At 41.0% G+C, this 18,746-nt stretch overlaps 1 protein-coding gene across 2 annotated transcripts in view; it reads right to left on the bottom strand.

Annotated features, from left to right (window-relative positions):
• Positions 1-18,746, bottom strand: part of CRHR2 (corticotropin releasing hormone receptor 2) — a 1,806,030-nt gene that overhangs the window by 801,889 nt on the left and 985,395 nt on the right. For both annotated transcript variants that reach the window (XM_069211048.1, XM_069211050.1), the window contains one exon: positions 5,934-6,019. In XM_069211048.1, coding sequence (XP_069067149.1) covers positions 5,934-6,019 — 86 coding nt within the window. The remainder of the gene's footprint in view (positions 1-5,933; positions 6,020-18,746) is intronic.

Raw genomic sequence — 18,746 nt, 5'->3', positions numbered from 1 at the left:
ATTGACTTTTCCACCAAGTATCCAGTGGTAGAATTGGTGCGATCCACAGCATTTGAATACATTAAAACCACACTTGAGATGATTTTTGCTCTCATGGGGATACCTGACAAAATCAAACGGACCCCCTTTCAGGGATAATAATTTCAATCACATTTATGCATTCTAAACATAAAACATCAGATGGTGACCCCACAGAAGCCCCAGGTGAATTGAGAAGTAGAGCGTTTCATGCGCACCTTAAATAGAGCACCATGAAGTGGATCGAGGAGAAGATGCAGTATGCTGTTTGCACCACTTCTTAACTGTGTACTGGCAGACCCCGCATAGCTCCACCACTTATGCGCCAGTGGCCTTGCAGATGAAGAGGTATGCTCAGGATATCATCCCAGCAGGGCCAGGTGGGAGCCCAGCTGTCATAGCCACCCAAGAGAAGCCTCGAACGACAAGGCAAGCAAAGACTAAAAGGCTGTGCTCCCAGGTATAGTGGTCAAGGAGAAAGTAGTCTTGAAAGATCAACACCGAAGGTGGATGTTCCGCTCCCCTTTTGAGAAAGAGGTGTGGAAAGTCACAGACATCCAAGGAACTCTAATAACAGTACAACGTGGCCTATCCAAAGTATGAAGAAATGTATCCTGGTTCTTGGAGTTCAGTGAGGTAGGGAGTGAAGAAGACAATGGCCAGGACACAGTGAAAGATGATTGCGAACTGGAGGTGGACATGTTTGACACTAACAGAAGCACTGCGCTTGCCAGGCCAGATCCAGCACTGGTGACCCACACCATCCAAACAGCCAAGCGCATGCCACCAAGGCAAACAATGACTGGGGTTGGGCTGTCCCTCAAGAAGTTAGGAGTCGCAGCCAGAAGTACGGACTACATGGGTGGATGCATTGAAACACTCATGCTGCACCCATTTAATGCCTACATAATCCAATTTAATGCAATGCAACACAAAGCGCTGAACTGTGTTTTATTACAAAGTCACAGAAGGTAATACAAATCGGCTATTGTGTGGTTTTTAAATCCTGATTAGCATTTTGTGCCATGGATGTACCAAAAAAGTGGGGCAACCACGGATCTTGGCCTTTATGTATATTTTGCACATATAAACCATATATAATGCATTTGCAATGCATAGCTTCAATAGTAACCCATCAATTGTTATTAAAAGGTTTTTTTTTCCGATATCGGTCAAGCTTGCAGGAATTTTTCATTGGAAATAGGCCTGGTATTTACTGGAACCTGAAGATTCTGGGAAGCACGAAAACCTGCATGTCATTCCTCAAATATTGAAAAAATTCCAAACCTGTGGGTACCAGATTTTATTTGGTACAATTAATTCCAAATATCCCATTGGACCACCTACAGTCACACTTTAAGAGAGTACCTAAAGGTATGCACAATTCACAGTCAAAGCTCACCTCATATAAATTAAAAAAGTTGTGCCTACTTTACATCTATAGAGAAAGAGACACATAATATAAGAGATCTACACTTGTAGTTTGATGTTTTCTAGGGTTTGTGAGAAGATGAGGGGCTGCTAGTTTGTGGCAACACTCTCTTAAATGTACAGTGCTCATACTGTGTTATGGATTTGTTGTTTTACTATTTCTTACGTTTTCTTGACCTGTTTATGTCCATTTCCGTTCAGTATCACTTGGGCCATTTTTTGTTTTATTCTGAAAGGCAAAGGCTTGAGGTATTGATGTGATCCTTCACCCCTCACTCTATATTTAGTTCGTATTGTATAACTTCTTCCATCCAAAATCAATAACACAGACATGCTCATTACAGGTATTCAATATACGCCTTTTAACTACATTTGTGACAATGCATAAAGCCTCAAAAATGGATACAAGGCAAGTGATCCTACCATTTTGTAAAAAAAAAAAAAAAAAGGCCTGTCTGTGTGATTATTCGTTTTATCTTGTTATACGATACAAAAACAGCATTTGATTGCTTGTTAATTCTGCAGAGCAGAAACACATCTTAAGTAATAGTTATGAAATAGGGATCCACTGTCAGAATTTGATTGGCTTGCTTGGTTTAATTTATTTCCTGCACATGTCTATATTAAGTTATCAAATTATATGTTTGATCTTCACTGTCAAATGAATCTGTCTACAAGGATTGGGTTCATTGACCACAGAAAAGTAACCCAGTCAGGCGTCTGGGATATCCATAATGAATATAGAGATTCAAAATTACATTTATTTGATTCCAGTGGAGGATATTTACCTATTTGTTATTCAGTCTGAAAATAACAACTGGATTTTATTATTTGTCAGGTGTACAATCTCACTTGCACTTTATTGGGACTGTTATTCTTCACTCTTTGTTTGTATTCTTTCCTACATTACATCCTTTTCCAATCAATTTCCAATAATTCATTCAAGATGCTCTAAATATTGACCCTTTCCACTCATTTTCACCCACCTACCTGTTTTCCTAAGTGCGGCCCTTTAACCATCCTCTCCAGTTTCCTGCGTTGTTAGGTTACGCTCTGGTTTTGGGTTTGGCATTTGTAAAGCATATAGGCCCTCATTACAACCTTGGCGGACGGCGGAGGCCGCCAGCCAAGGTTGAACCGCCGAGCGCCCGCCTATGCGGCCGCAAACCAGCCGGCAGCATTTCAACATCCCCACCTGCCCGGCGGGGATGTCGGCGTAACATTGCAGCCGGCTCCTGATGGAACCGGCGGTGTTGCGGCCGTGCGACGGGTGCATCTGCACACTTTGCGCTTTTCACTGTCTGCTCTGCAGACAGTGAAAAGCAGGGTGGGGCTGTGCCTGGGGGCCCCTGCACTGCCCATGCCAAGTGCATGGGCAGTGCAGGGGCCCCCAGGGGCCCCATGACTCCCCTTCTCGCCAGCCTTTCCATGGCGGTCTCTACCGCCATGGACAGGCTGGCGGGAAGGGGAGTCATGATCCCCAGGGCAGCGCTGCAAGCAGCGCTGCCCTGGCAGATTATAACCGCTGGGACAACGATGGCGGGAAACCGCCGGTCCCATCGATAGCGCCGCGGTCAAAATGTGGCGATTTGTACCGCCAGCCTGTTGGCGGTACGATCGCCAAAACAATCCTGGCGGTTGACCGCCAGGGTTGTAATGAGGGCCATAGTCTGCTATAACTGTGAGGTTGGTAAAGTTATTTTTATATGCAATTTTGAGTGACAATTTATTGGTGTAAATTAGTAATTCATTTACAAGTGTGATTAATAACTTAGGGGGTCATTCTGACCGTGGCGGTCATCGACCGCCAGGGTCGACGACCACAGAAACACCGCCAACTGGCTGGCGGTGCTACTTTTGGTATTACGACCGTGGCTGTGAAGCCACGGTCGCCCAGCCGGGTCCGGCGGTTTCCCGCCGGATTACCCCCGGCTGGGAGAATCCTCCAAGCAGCGCCGCCATGGGGATTCCGACCCCCTTCCCGCCAGCCTGTTTCTGGCGGTTTTCACCACCAGAACCAGGATGGCGGGAACGGGTGTCGTGGGGCCCCTGCACTGCCCATGCCACTGGCATGGGCAGTGCAGGGGCCCCCTAACAGGGCCCCAGAAAGATTTTCACTGTCTGCATTGCAGACAGTGAAAATCGCGACGGGTGCAACTGCACCCGTCGCACCCCTGCAACTCCGCCGGCTCCATTCGGAGCCGGCTTCATTGTTGCAGGGCCTTTCCCGCTGGGCCGGCGGGCGCTCCTTTGGCGGGCACCCGCCGGCCCAGCGGGAAAGCCAGAATGGCCTCCGCGGTCTTTTGACCGCGGAGCGGCCAAGTGGCGGTTCCCGTTTGGCTGGCGGCTACCGCCGCCAGCCAAACTCTGAATGAGGGCCTTAGTATATTACTCCACATTTTCGTATAATACACCATTATTTTTTTTAAAGGATGCTGCTTCTGGTGTTCTGTTTATCCTGGTTATTCCTTTCTCAATCAAGAGTCCTTTCCCTACAGTATCCACAGAATATGGAGAGCAATGACATCTGTGGTATTGGAAAGCATGAATTGTGAATGAACCTTTCTAAGGTGTACCTTTCTTAGGTGTCCCTAGTGTATAATTAAAGAACTTCTGCTGGACATTCCAATGTAAGCGTGAAGAGGGACATGATTCTATGGGTCCATCTCTGGAGTGCAGTTGTAGAGAAAGCAAGCAGAAGGTTTATCTTACCTTAATAAATGGGTTAGTGTTCAGAGCCCTTTGAATTTATGAAAATGTTTTTGATTGTCCAATGCAACCTAACCACGGTCATGCCATGTTGAGTTTGCAGTAATATAGATATGCATAATTTGTGAGTAAATATCCCTGGTTTTGAAGGATCACAGGTGACGTTCCACTTTCCTTGTGAAGTTCTGTCCAATTCTTTACAGGTTTTTCGCACTTAGAATTCTGTCCTTATGAGTTTGACACTTAGTATTTATGTAGATTTTAATTAACTAAATAGAGCTTCTGTTATGAATGTGATTATGTTTTCTGTATCTGGACCTTCATGACATAATATGCCCATTTCTCTGTGATGCTCATTTTAACAATACTATAAAAAACATTTTGAACTTAATTTTGATCTAGAACTTAGTTCGTAAGATGTCCTACTTTCTAATTATGATTTACACTACTATGTTTGTGGTATTGATGGGGAGGGTAGTCTCTTGTCTCTAAATCAAAGAGAAGGCTCCTGGAGCTGGACTGCCTTAGGTAACTTTTGAGGGTTCACTAGATATTGGGTTCATGAGATTATTGGGGTTCGGATCCCAGAGCCTCTAAGGCTTTAAATAGAAGCCCAATAGAACTATGCATGTACTTCTGCAAATGGTGACCTTCAATGTTTGCCACTAACATACAATTTCTTCACTTTACTGCCTGTTTACTTCTCCAACATGTCCTCTTTAGGAACCACTTGTTTCTTCTCAAAACATCCACATTCTAAAACAATGTGCCGGATTCAGAGAAAAAGTTCGAAATCTTTGTGACCTTTAACAGATGTCCTTTTTTGGAATTCACTGTGGTTTCCAAGAGCACACCTTTAAACATGTAGTGGTCGCATGTTCCAATATTTTGTCATGGAAAATCTTTACAATATACAATATAAGTCCATGCAGAGCATTTTTTAACTTGTGCAGTTAAATCAACTGTATATTTACTCTTCAAGGTACAATTGCACTCTTGTCCACTGGAAACCTTTTCCCCTCTTTTTGTTTCCTTACAACCCCCACAGGTTCGGGGAGTGTTTGTTCCCATTCCTATCCAAGAAAGATATTTAATCCTGCTCTTGTCTGGAATGAATCTCTGACCATTTCAAGCGTGGAAACGGATTACAAAAAAAGATTGTAAATACTCATGAAATGAGTTTGACTGTTGGTGTGCACACATTTTCATGGTATTCTCACCCTGAAATGCCAACCACCTGCCCAATCCTGATCACACAAAGCTTTTGTGATTATCTACAGTTTTAGTAGAAAAGTAGCTTTACTCTCATAAAAAGTCTACGTATTCATGTAAGCAAAACGTTTATATGCAAATAGCAGTGTGAATGAGATACAGTGTATGCTCTTCTACCTGCTCAGTTATAAATGTCACTCTTAAGTGGAACCATACCAAAAATGTCACCTTCTGTTATTAGCTTATCCTTGGTAAATTTTCTATCCCTCGCTTAAGCACGGGCAAGTAAATAGTGTATCATTTTAAGGACAGAATGTATTTTTGTTAAACTTAAAATAAAGCGCAAAATGAAAAGAAGTAAAAAGTAATGTTTTGCTCGTTCCTCTAGAAGTCTTCACAATCAATAATAAGTGACCATATGAAAGCACAGATTTGATGAATGTGTCCAGCTATGCATATACCCTGCACACGTAGCAGCTGCAGGTGACAAACATATGCTGAGGTTTGTTTTGGAATAATATAGCATATTTAGCACTTAAACGAAAATATAATGGCATACACACCTTGTTAACCAAGATAGGCACACAATGGGAGTAGTTCATCCGGGAGGCCCATGTCCCATTTTCCAGACATTCCCTGTAAACATTTCCTGAAATAGATAAGAAATATGTATACATTACATCTGTAAACATATAACTCACGTGCTTGCAGAGCATGGTCACAGTCAGTGTTCTGAGTAAAATAATTCAAATATATAAAAAAAGAACGACTTTTTATGAAGAGTTCAATAAATGCAGACATTTGCTAATAATCAGACCGTGAGAAGTTGCAATGCTGAAGAGCAGTTCATTAACCAGATTGTTTTTTTAAAAGGTCCAATAACAAGGCCTTAGAATTGTGACTAAAATAAAAGTACCCAAAATCCATATACCTACAAAAAATCTTGATGCGTGGTGTGCCATTAAAGTAAATAATAATAAGACCTGATATCTGCAATGCTTATGAAAAGAAAAACTCTGCATTAAGCACTGTAAGAAGAAACACGTTATTGGTAGCACCGATTAAGATGAACTTGTGTTACAGTACCGACTTATCAGTTATTTTGCTTCTGGTCCACACAAGGCTCGAACTGGATTGCATTAATTGCTGTTATATCTTAGAAGCACAAAAGCACCCACACAATGCACTGTTGAGTTAGACTAGAAAAGGCAACGAATAAATTAGACTAGAAAAGACAACGAATAAATTCACGTTTGATAGCCTCCTTACTGTGACTTGGAACATTCATTTTAAATGTCAAATAACTGTAGTCTAAAGGCCACGATACTCATTTTCTTTTTTAACGCGTTTTACAGTAAATTAAACAAGGATTGGCCTAAGCTAATTATACTCTAATTCAATATATACAGAGCTAACACGAATGCCTCAATGTCACCTTAAAACAATAAACATCATAATGGAGTGATGGCTTTGATATGGCATAAATCAGTCACTGGACCCTTCTTTACCAAAAGTTCTTCAATCTTTTTTTTTTTAATAAAAGCAGAGTCATTGCAAAACCATTTAAAGTGTGTGGGTGGGCTAGTGAGTGAATTGTTCTATTTACATTTTCCTCAAAAGGGACCAAATAGCCTTGTGGTGATGACCGTTAAGGGAGAAAACAGAGAACTCAAGCCTAAACAATAGAAAGAACATTTTCATGAGTTTTTAAAAAAAGTAGAAATGACAAGTATTTTCACCTCGTTCGCTAGGGCCAATGAAAGTGAACTGGTTGAAAATATGTCTCTAATAAGCCAGGCCTCAGTGAGATTTTATATACTCATGTGCAATTCATATAATTTTCAAATGTTGCCTTATGATACATTTTTTGACATTTTACATTAAGCAATTTTGTGCAATCATTTTTCCCATCAAGACTTTTGTTCAAAAAGAAAATGGAAGGAGCTTTACCCTTAAAGTGGTGAGTAAACTGCTCTCTGGGAAGAGACAACGCCCTAGACAATTTGTTAGGTCACTTTTGTCAGAAAGACCTGATTGTTAAGTATGTGACTCCTCTCAGCTCAGGAAGGGTAGGATTAATGAACTTTATTAACTTGAAAGGGACCCAGATAGAGGACCTCCCCATTCATAGGTAAGTACTTAGTGAGACATAGGGGGATGAGACGTCTTTTGATCCTAAGGTACAGTGTAGCCAATTTGGCACCATCCCAATAGGATTGTGCACGGACAGGGAGCTGACAAACCTTAGGCCTTCCTTTCTCCTCCCTCTTTTTGCATAAACAAACAGCTCAGTTGGAAAGAAGCATGTGGTGCCCTCCCTCGGAAGGGGTTTAAAGAGACTTCAGACACACCCAATATTCTGGCAGAGATTGGACTGTGCTTCTCAAGAGCAGTTCTCAGGATTAGGCTCGCAAACCCTGCTCCAAGTTTTATTTTTGGTTGTCCTCCAATTGTTAGAACTGTAACCCGAAAAGGAATTATAGTATGGAGAGTGGAAGGTGTGGAGCTCATGTGCATAGTATGCAATTCCTTGCTGATTCGGCACACCTGTCACTGCAGACAGCTGGTGTTGAAGGGAATTGTGTGGTCGGCAGTTAATTTTCCATCATTGTAGGCACTGACTACCACTAGCACATTATGGCCCTCATTACGACCCTGGTGGACAGGGGAGAAGTGGCGGTAAGACCACCAACAGGCCGGCGGAAAACAAATTGAATTATGACCATGGCGGTTACTGCATGGTCATTCGCCACTTCTCCACTCTTACCGCCAGGGCGGTGATGACCGATGGGCTGGAGACTTCGGTCTCCAGCCCGGCGGCCGTCACCAGACCTCCGGCGGTATCAGGAACCTGCATACCCCCATGGATTTCGGGTGGTTTGGAACCGCCACGAAATCCATGGCGGTAGGCACTATCAGTGCCAGGGAATTCCTTCCCTGGCACTGATAGGGGTGTCCCCCCTACCCCACCCCGAGTCCTCCCCCTCACCCCCACCCTCCTGCCACCCCTCAAAGGTGGCAAGACCCACCTCCCCACCCCCACTAGCAACATGCACATACACACACCCCCTCCCCAACCCCAACCCCCCAACATGCACATACACACACCCCTACATGCACACATACACTACAAGAACACATACCCGCACACATACAAACAGACATGCACACACACCGACCCGCACACTTTTCTCATACACACAACACATCCCCCGCATGCATACACGCACTCACACTCCTCCTCTACATACTCACACGCACACCCCCATGTACGTACACAACACACAACACCCCCACCCCTAACGGACGATCAACTTACCTTGTCCGTTGATCCTCCGGGAGGCGACGGGATCCATGGGGGCTGCTCCATCACCAGCTCCCCATCACCAGAACACCGCCACGCCAAATCATGGGACCTTATTCAGTGGGCGTTGTTCTCATGACGGGGCGGTGGAGGTGGAGCAGCCTCCACTTCCCCGATGACCACCAGTATGGCTGCTGGCGGCTCTCCGTCCGAAAAAGGACTGAGGGCTGTCAGCAGTCACAATACGCTGCGCGGAATACCGCCTACACTGGCGGTCTTCAGCAAAGCGGTACCTCAGCAGTCTTTGGAAAAGACTGCTGAGGTCGAAATAAGGGCCTATGTTATCGACAATACCACACTGCTAGCTGGAAACCCCTTACTACCATTTTGACAGTGAAGAGCATGTTCTATTTTTGAAGCAGAAGTTTCAATTAATTCAATTTTGAATTCATAGAAAGAGGACCAGAGTACCAAAAGTTGATTTAATAAAACACTAATCTGCTTGATAGTATGGTGATCAGGATAAATAAAATCAGCTTTTAGTGCGTTAGTCACCATCAGAAAAATAAAATGAAAATTGGACGTTTTATTTGTGTGCATAGGTTAAGGTTGGGGAGAATAAGAACATCCAATTTACGTAAAGGTAGAATAATATTGTGTCGAATTTGCGACAAAATATTACGTGCAAATTCCTTTCTTAATGCAGTTGGACAATAGCAGTTTAATTCTCCTCTGAGATCCTCCGTCGATCTCAATCTGCATATCCTAGTCTTGGAAAATAGGGAAATCATATTCTCTGAGGAATTGTGTCATTGCTAAGTCTTCTCTCATAAGCCTAGTGCTGTATATGTCATGGGCAGAATCCCTAAATGCCTATGTTTTCTCTACCTCATTCTCCATTGTCCTCCCTGCAATTTCTATTGTACCAATCCACTTGAATGCATTTTTATGAGGCTCAGTTGTGCTATCAGCTTTGCAAACTTATTTCAGGTGTCATAATTCTGATTTTTGCTCGAGAGTAGAGTGGCATAGCTGCCTTCATGAGGGACCACCAATGGACAGATCATTCACCATTAAGCGTATTGGCAACACATCTTCTATTTCTGCAAACCATAAGGATATAAAAGAAGGTCTATTTTCAGCGTCTTGGACAATGTGTACACTGAACCTACAGGGAGACAGCTATCAGAGGTGGTCGGGGCTCCAGCGGAGAGTACTGCTGCAGCTCCTAATCACGAAGTGAGGAAGAAAAGTCCGGCCTCCGTTTTTGGAGATCAGCACTCACTTTTTTAGAAATTAAACATTGCTTGTGATCCCTCGACTGTCATCAGCAGACATGCCTCTCTGCAGCCAGAATAATAGTCTCACGTTCTGTGACTTTCACGAATTGTTGCTGTTTTAAAAAAAATGACGGAATCCAATGCCTGTCCCTGAAGTACTGTTTAGTACTCTGCCCATATAACTAAGGTGAAATCCAATGAGCCATCAAACTCTTCAGAGAAAAGAGTGGTTATTATGAAACGTTGGTCAGATAGAAAGTGAGTGTGACGTTTCAAAGCATTCTACTTCCATATTTCCACGCAGTCCCATGGAGGCGATCCCATTCTTCAGCAAGGAATTCCATACGTTTGACAGGGAGATGGTCTTTATGAGGAATAAAGGCCTAGGCTATTCTTAAGAATATGTGTCATGCACATAGAATGGAAAATGTTTCCTCAAATTGTTGTCTGCCCCATCCATGTTTTGGGAATCACTCATCAGTCAGGCCCATTGCAATCACAAATTCTGCCAGTTCCATATCAGTGAGATCAAGTGCATCCAAGTGTACACGAAATATTTCTGCCTATGTTCAGTCTTACTCAAGGCTCAATATATTTACTTTAATTCATACAACGTGGCTACAAGGAGAAGAGAATTAGCGAAAATGATACAGCAAACACTATGCAACGAGTCTTCACTGGAAGTTTAAGTTAGACCTCGGAGCAAAAAGAGATCCAAACACGGAAACATAAAAGCTGAAAAATAGTGTAGCATTGCCAAAGATGTGGCTTCTTCATTGGACAATCCTTCCATTTATACCTTTCGAAAAAATGTCTGTGATCTTAGCCAATGTCACAGGGAAATGCAACCATTCTGAGAACACTTCATCTCGGGATACATTAAATCCTCAACTTCTGCACGAAGTAACTTAGAAAATTATTACATTTGGAAGGAACATGATGATTAATCTTTTGTGTTGTACACAGCAGTGGTTTGTTGCCAAATTCGTCCTCTTGGCATCGATAGCCTCGAGGTTCATACTGCTAGATAACATCACACTAAGAAGCCCTCCGCATGTCTAAATTAGTTTTCTCCGCCAGGGCTGCCAGTTCGGTTTGTCAGTCTAGCACGTCGATTTACCAAAGGAGTGCATTCCATTTGGAATGGACACCTAAAATAAATAATCCTTTACAGGAACCAGGTCGTGGTTGTCTTGTAGACATGGAGTCTTCGGGCAAAACGTTTATGATTATTGAACGCTTTTAAGATTCATCTGCATTTCCTTGCCAAAGTCACCTTTTGAGTCGCATTGTTTTTACATCTGTATACAGTCAGAGCACTTGCTCGACATTTTCGCAGCCGGTGGTGGGTGATTTCTCTGTAATAATTTGGATACCGGCAGAAGCCACTTAATTAAACTGTGTGTGTATGGGGAAGGTGTGTAGGGGGTGCTGTCATGCATATGTAGATCGGACAGCTCTATTTTTTCCCGGTAAGTATTTTTGTGGCATGGGGTGACAAAACTGAGAACACAATAAAAAAAGTTCCTGTTTAATAAAACAAACATTGGATTTTTCCGGGGTAGGTATGTGAAACTCCTGCTCCGCTTCCTAAACACCCGGATAATAGCAGCCCTCAAACTGTGAGATACCTATTCATATTAGCGTTAGCCTGAGAGTATTCTTTCACCCCTAACTAATGATTTTCAGCAGTGTACTAGCAATTAACATTACAACCTGACTAGAGAAAGTCAACTCGTGTAATGAGAAGACAGCTCAGGTCTCTTTCATTAGCTATTATTGTAATCAAGGCAATTCTTCCTCTCAGAGTAATGAAGAGAGATCCCCTACCAAGCTGAACATTTGGAATATAGCTGGATTGTTGTTTTTTTGCCCATTGACTTTAATTATGGTGATTACAACACAAAAACGCACTAATACCTGAATGGAAGGAAATGCTTGGGACGTTGGTTACAGAGGATGCAGATAGCAATTAGGTAAAAACGAAAAAAAAAATACAAAACAAACTAAAACTTTTAACATGGTACTTAAATTCACTGCCAGACTTCTACACCGAAGGGAATAAACCAAGAAGAATTATGTTTACATGGGAAGGTAGATGAGAAAGATGCCACAACTTATCCTGTTTGCAACATTGTGCTTCTCATAGGTTGACTCACCTACAAAAAATTACCAGAGATCCCAAGAGGTCAGTCTCTCTGGTAGCCCAGGGCTGATGCCTCTGCTACTTATGCTTGTCAAGTTATTCATGACCTCACCCACATTGTGTTTAATTTTTTTATAATTACGCAGGTCTAAAAAATCATACAGATTTAACTAGGCATATAGGTCTAGTAACTTAAATAACGTACTTGTCCAAAATGTAATGTGCTTGACCCATAAACCGGTCTCAAATTGTGTGATCCTCTGCAATTATTTTATTTTATGGAGCCAATGTTTTCTTCATCATCACCTATGAGAGCACTTTCCGCATTTCTGCTGTACAAATATTTTTGTATTTAATAGGCTGAAGGCTTTCTCCATGTTTATACCAATTAGACCCAAATATAGGGTACACATGACATGCTTCCTAACTTACTAATAGCATTGTCATTGTGACTATTTCTCAGTTCATGTTAAAAAACTCACTTTTAATAAATATAATACTAAAACATGATGTGGTTTTGCACCACCATTTTCCCATTAACATGCAGTTTTACTGATAAAACTAGATTGGCATAAACTTGTTTGGAAATTGAGATTCAGCAAAAATATTTATCATTTGTGCATCACTAAGAAGACAAACTGACCTTTGACCTCTGTCTCTGAATGCAGAGCAAATGTGACAAGATGAAAACAAGATTTAAAGGCATCTTCATTGCTCACAGAACACCTTTTACAGTATTTGTAAGCTTATCACAATTGGCCAGTAGGCCCTAAAAATAGCTCAACCTGATTAAATCTGATTTGCCATTGCAAGTGGGTAGATTTCTCCAGCCTTTTACACCATTAAATCACAGAGGATGGCGCCATTGCAAAATTTTCTGGATCCACAGGGAAGAATGTAGATTATTACTATAATTCTTATTGACATTTAAGTAGGCTGTTTGAGAAAAGTGCTAACCTTTATGATTCACTTGACAGTTCCAATTTTGCGTGATCTTGCATTGGGTACAACAGATTTATGAGCACTGGAAAAAAACCTTTTGTCCCCCATAGAGCTTTTTCTGTGCAGTCCCTGATAAGAACACTTACAGTCAAATCCACCCAAATTGTAGCAACTTGACCACTTTTTAATCTCCACAGTTATTTAGCGAGTCGTTATGAGAGCCAACAATCAATAACGAGTAGATCCCTCCCAAGGACTCACCAATACCGATAGCATATGTAACTCCATGGGAGTATAGGTGTGTGGTGTTACTCCTGTTACCTGCACAAGCAGGATTACTGGGCTCCTTGTGATATTTGAAGCTAAATTCCTAAAACATACATACTGTCATCCTACACTTGTCCAATAGAAGACCATTTACTATTTCAGGAATCAACCATTTACCATTTCAGGAATCAACGTATGAGTGACTGGACCTTTTCAATCATGCCTCTATGGCTTGCAATAACATTTCTGACTGGCCAATGGAAAACCTCTAGTACCTTACATTTCATAAATCCCTGAAAACCTGGCTATTTATGAATAGTGTTGAAGTCTGATCTCTGCTCTATCTATACAGCACAGTTCGAACATGATCAGGGACTACCAGAATGTCCATAATGTGTCAATTTGTTCTACAGATAATCGCATCAGCCAGTAATAGAAAGCGGATGCCGATGGAATTCTTTTTCCTGTGGTTACTGTTGGGTTAGTTTCATATTTATTTAGTGTGGTACCTTTATAGCACATTGCTGTAGTACTGGTATTTTAAAAAAAGTGGCAATACTAAATTACTTGTCGGAGATACTTTGATTTATTTACACATGTATAAAAGTCACATTGACCACTATGTTTCCAATTCACCACAGGAAGTTGCACCTCAAATGCGTCCCCTTTCTACAGATTAAGTACAGCAAATGTGAATTTAGCTCTGTTTCATCAAGCTTGCTTAACAAAAGTTTTCCTCTGTTCTGATTTGTGACTGGATCCTACATTGAAATTTTCCATTCAGCTTTGAAAAATACTAAAAGTTACATGCAAACACCAAAGGTGTTCCAATGGTAGCTTTAAAGCCACGTCTCCCTGCTTCCATAATATGTGCTAATCGAAAAATTTGTATTTTATTTTAAAAACTAAAGCTGAATTAGTGTACCTTCACTTCTGCAAAATACAACCAAATGTGCTATTGTGAACAATTTTGAAGACTCCTCATGTTTGCTGTAAAATCACATTCCAAATAATCAAATACATTCATGTTTACATACCATGCATGACTGATTTACAGCCACAAACAATATTGTTTTAATCACTAACTTTAATATTACAAAGACCAAAAGAGCCAATGGGCAGGCACGTGTTTTTGCTTACTTTTTGGAGCTACTAGGATTGTGCACAGCCTTTCATTATTCAGTTTCATTATTTTCCACTCCTCTTCTTCGTCAGAAAAAAATCCTAACAAAAAGTATTTCAGTTTGATTCACACGAAGAGTGGTCTGGCCTCAGTTGTTATTGTAGCTCCTCTTCGCAAATGGTAACAAGACATTCTAGGGGTAATTCTGCTTTATTAGGCGTCATAGGAGCAGTGAAGACTGAGGGGAAATTTTTAAAGTTCTGTGGCACAGGACTTCCCTACACCACATGGAAAGGGCAGGAATGCACCATATTTACAAGATACAGTGATTTTCTGTCCTTATCCACTGTGCGTGTGCCCAAAGTTGGGTGTCTACATTATCAGCAGGATTGTTGGTGTTCCTTCCTGCACAAAAACACTCCAGAGAGACATTTTCCTTTTTCTATGTGTGCTACAGAATGTAGTACACATAGAAAGCAGAAACAACAAGGAGAATTAAAGATATTTCACCTCGTTGCACCTGACCTGGGGAGGTGTACAGTTTTGACACATTCCCAGGTTTACAGAATCTTGTAAACCTGGGAATGCATCAAATCCCATGGGTGGTGAGTGGGAACACCATGGTATTCCTCCCTGATGCAGTGTATGGCAATGAAGTGACTTGCACTGCATTCCCTTACACCATATCTACAAGGTCATGAAAATCCATGGAAAGTTGCTTTGTGTGGCCTTGTAGATATGAGTCTGCACTATGTGCCACTAGTGCATCACAAAAAGTGATGCACCAGTGGCACACTGGCTTGTAAATATGCCCATAAGTCTCTAGGAGCAGTGACCATGGGTTTGCCTTGAGTACTACCTCAATTTACATAAATCAAAAGAAGAGTAATATATATGGAAATGTATAATCCTATAGGACCAAAGTGCACACAGGTTACACCACTCCGAAAAGTTGTCGGAAATTGCTCACAGACATTTTGCGAACCTAATCTAATTTTGCAACCTAAACCTATGTACAAATAGGTTAGCTCACAAAATGCAGAACAACCTACCTAATTAATATTAATTAGGCTGTTCACAATTTGTGAGCCCCTGAGACTGGCCACAATGACAGGGTTGGGGGGCCTACAAGGGCCTGAAGACCAACATGTCTGTGATTGTCATTAAATGAAGAAAACATTGAATCACTGGCAAGTCTTCTTGAAGATTTATTTTAAGATTCACAAAGGGGAAAGGGGTCCAAAACGAACATCTTCTTCTTTTGGAATCAGATACCAATCTATTTGATGTGTCCATATGTTCCCTATTATGATCATTTTTGGAGAACAATTTTTCTGAACTTAAATATTTCCCATTTAAAAAAATGGCTGCATGGTTGTGTTATGCATGTCACAGTGCCACATATGGTAAAATGTATGTCCTGTGGACGTAGACATAGGCTCCCAGTCACCCAGAAACATATATTACATTCATACACACATATGTTCATAGATCTCCACACTCACACTCACAATCATGACAGCCCTGTCAAAAGTTCAGAAAAAATGTTCATAATATGGAACACTTTTCCGTACTTTAATGTGTTAATGTAATATTTTGAAATGGAAGAAAGTTTTTTTGTTATACTGGTGAAACAGTTAAAGTTGTTTATGGACCAGAACTAAAAATGGCATGTTGCAAAGGGCATTGGGGAAAGCATGCAATTGTCCCTTTGTTCACTAAATGCTCGTAACAATGCCCAAAGCCGACCTTCACACAGTGAAACAAGTCACTCATGAACATTTTCCACCTTATGGATGGATTTCATCCTCTTTCAGGTGTCAATATCCAATTAACAGTTTGCAATTGCAATTGAGGTCTCATAGCATTGAAACACTATTTTGAAATTTGCAAATACAAGGGAGTGTGGCTGCCCTTTTCATGCTCCACCTATCTAGAAATTGTTAATGCGTTGCAAAGTGTCTATTGAAAAATATTGGCAGCTCTTTAAGTATGTTTTGCAAATAGTGGCTTTGGGTTTTGTAGTCGCAAATACCCATAATGTTGCTCCATGTAGGCTTTAGGACTGCAAAACCTTTTTGTACACCAGGCAAGTGTGACTCTGAGGTTAACTTAGTCAAAGAGATCCTGTACAACACTTGTATCATATATTAACAAAGGCTTGTGACAATCAGCGAAGGCAAATGGAAAGTATGTCAAAAGTTGCAAAAGGATCTAATAATACCAAGGCAAATACAGCACACTCTGCCAAAACCCATGACCCAACAGGTCAGAAACGGCATCTGTGTAAGATTAGCTAACACAACATATCTACATCACTTCATAAGACAATCAGACTATTGGTGCTAATATGTTGACAACTGTAGCATTATTAGTAGCCAAGGATGTCAATTGGCACCATAATATGTATTTTTGGATCTAATGAAATGAGTCAGCAAGTAGACAGAAAACAAAAATATGTATGCATGGTCTATGCTACATTTGTTAAGAAGCAAGCTACCATAGTAAAAGCAATTTATATTTACAAATTACTGGTGCCTTCTTTATTCTTCCACATAATTTCAAAAGCTTTTACAAATGCCCTCGTAAGATGAACGGTTCTTCCAAATTCATACTCTTCTTCATTTCCCACAGTTCTCCATATATAGGCAACTTTTGAATCCCTCAATTTCTGGGTGATAATGCAGCTGGTCACTTATGATCCAAAAAAAGATGTAAGATTATTTTTCCTGAAGGCAATAATTAGCTCACTTATATTTTATTAATTAGGGAAGCAGAAAGATCATCTTCTTGCACCTGGTGTGACAAATGATCCAGATGTTCATACACCTTTGACCAGAAACGTTTAATCAGCATACATTCCCAGAACATATGCCTCCAGATGTCTACCAAAATGCCACTTCTGGTACATTGGTCACTATATTCTACTGAGATCTTGCATAATTATTCCTGAGTATAGTATAAACTGTGCAAAGAAAGATTCTGAATACACTTTAGACCTGAATTAAAGAAACGTGGTGAGTATCTTCATTCATCTTATCCCGGGCCACTGGAATTATGTGACAGAAAGGACCATATTAGTTTCAGGGTTAACTAAATTACTTGTCAAGAAAAGGCAAATTATGAGGCTTAATGCTTTACACTTTGTTAAAATATTACTTCGTCAGTTTGTCAGTTGTACACCTGTTAACACTGCCTGGGCAATGGTATGAACTTATTAGTACAGCAAGCAGCAAGTGAATGGTGACTTGTCAACCTTTTGTAATGGCTTTCCACTGCGTGACATGTGTTACCACATATTTAGCATATTTTGATCAGTTTGAGCTGAACACAAATTTGTGTAAACTCTGCTAATTATTAGGGGTGGGTTGAATGTTTTAATTCTGCTGGTGGAATTGGAGTAATTTAGTAATTCCATGTTACTCCTATAAGGTGAAATTACTAATTAATTTCACTATTCCAGCAGCAGAATTTAAACAGAACTGCAGTGACAATCAAGATGACCTCAAGACAATTGTACAGTCAGTGAAAGTTTAACTAACATGCATATTTTAAAGCCACCATACAATCAGTGTTTGACAATCATGAAATAAAAACAAATTATAGGAAAATGTTAACTTTTCTGCTACTGCTTTCAACTTGTTCCTCACTTTCATTAGCCATACTACACTCAAGATTGTAACAAAGTGTGTGGCTCTCGGTTGCTGATTGCTCTGGCTAAGCTGCTGAGATGGGAAGGGGTGCATAAGTGCAGCCAAGTTAAGTCATCATTGAAGGACACTCTACTCACAAGCTTTAGGAGCCTTTAAAAAAACAACAATGAACCTAGATCATTCTACAAATTTCAGAAGATGTGTCAAGTTTGTTCAGATTCTGTCCTTTCGTGAGTGGGACGGGTGTACACCTGCATGGTGATGACATATGGAACCCTGCCAATCGATTGGGGCAGACCATTCTTTCTCATATCTCCTTAATAAGCGCTGTTTCAGTGGCAGATCTATGAGAACAGTCTTTCAAACACTAATGAAGTGTAACTATATCATATTTTCAAAACAAAATCTGACATTTCTAATTGGATCCTAACTATGCATAAACGTAAAGAACGTTTATGTCAACACACCCTGTCTATTCACAACTATTGTTGGCTTGTTGGAATCATAGGGGACACTGCACTTACCTTATTACTTGAGCCAACTTCGATGGAGCTTACGGAAATTCTGGTTGCCTCGAGCCAGCTACTGACACCACACAAGACTGACAGGCAATAACATTGGGAGACATCATGAGATCTGCCTACAGTTAGAGGAATGGGAG

Source organism: Pleurodeles waltl, chromosome 10 (assembly GCF_031143425.1).
Source record: "Pleurodeles waltl isolate 20211129_DDA chromosome 10, aPleWal1.hap1.20221129, whole genome shotgun sequence".
In the NCBI taxonomy this organism is placed as follows: Eukaryota; Metazoa; Chordata; class Amphibia; order Caudata; family Salamandridae; genus Pleurodeles; species Pleurodeles waltl.
This window is presented reverse-complemented; position numbering and strand designations above follow the sequence as displayed.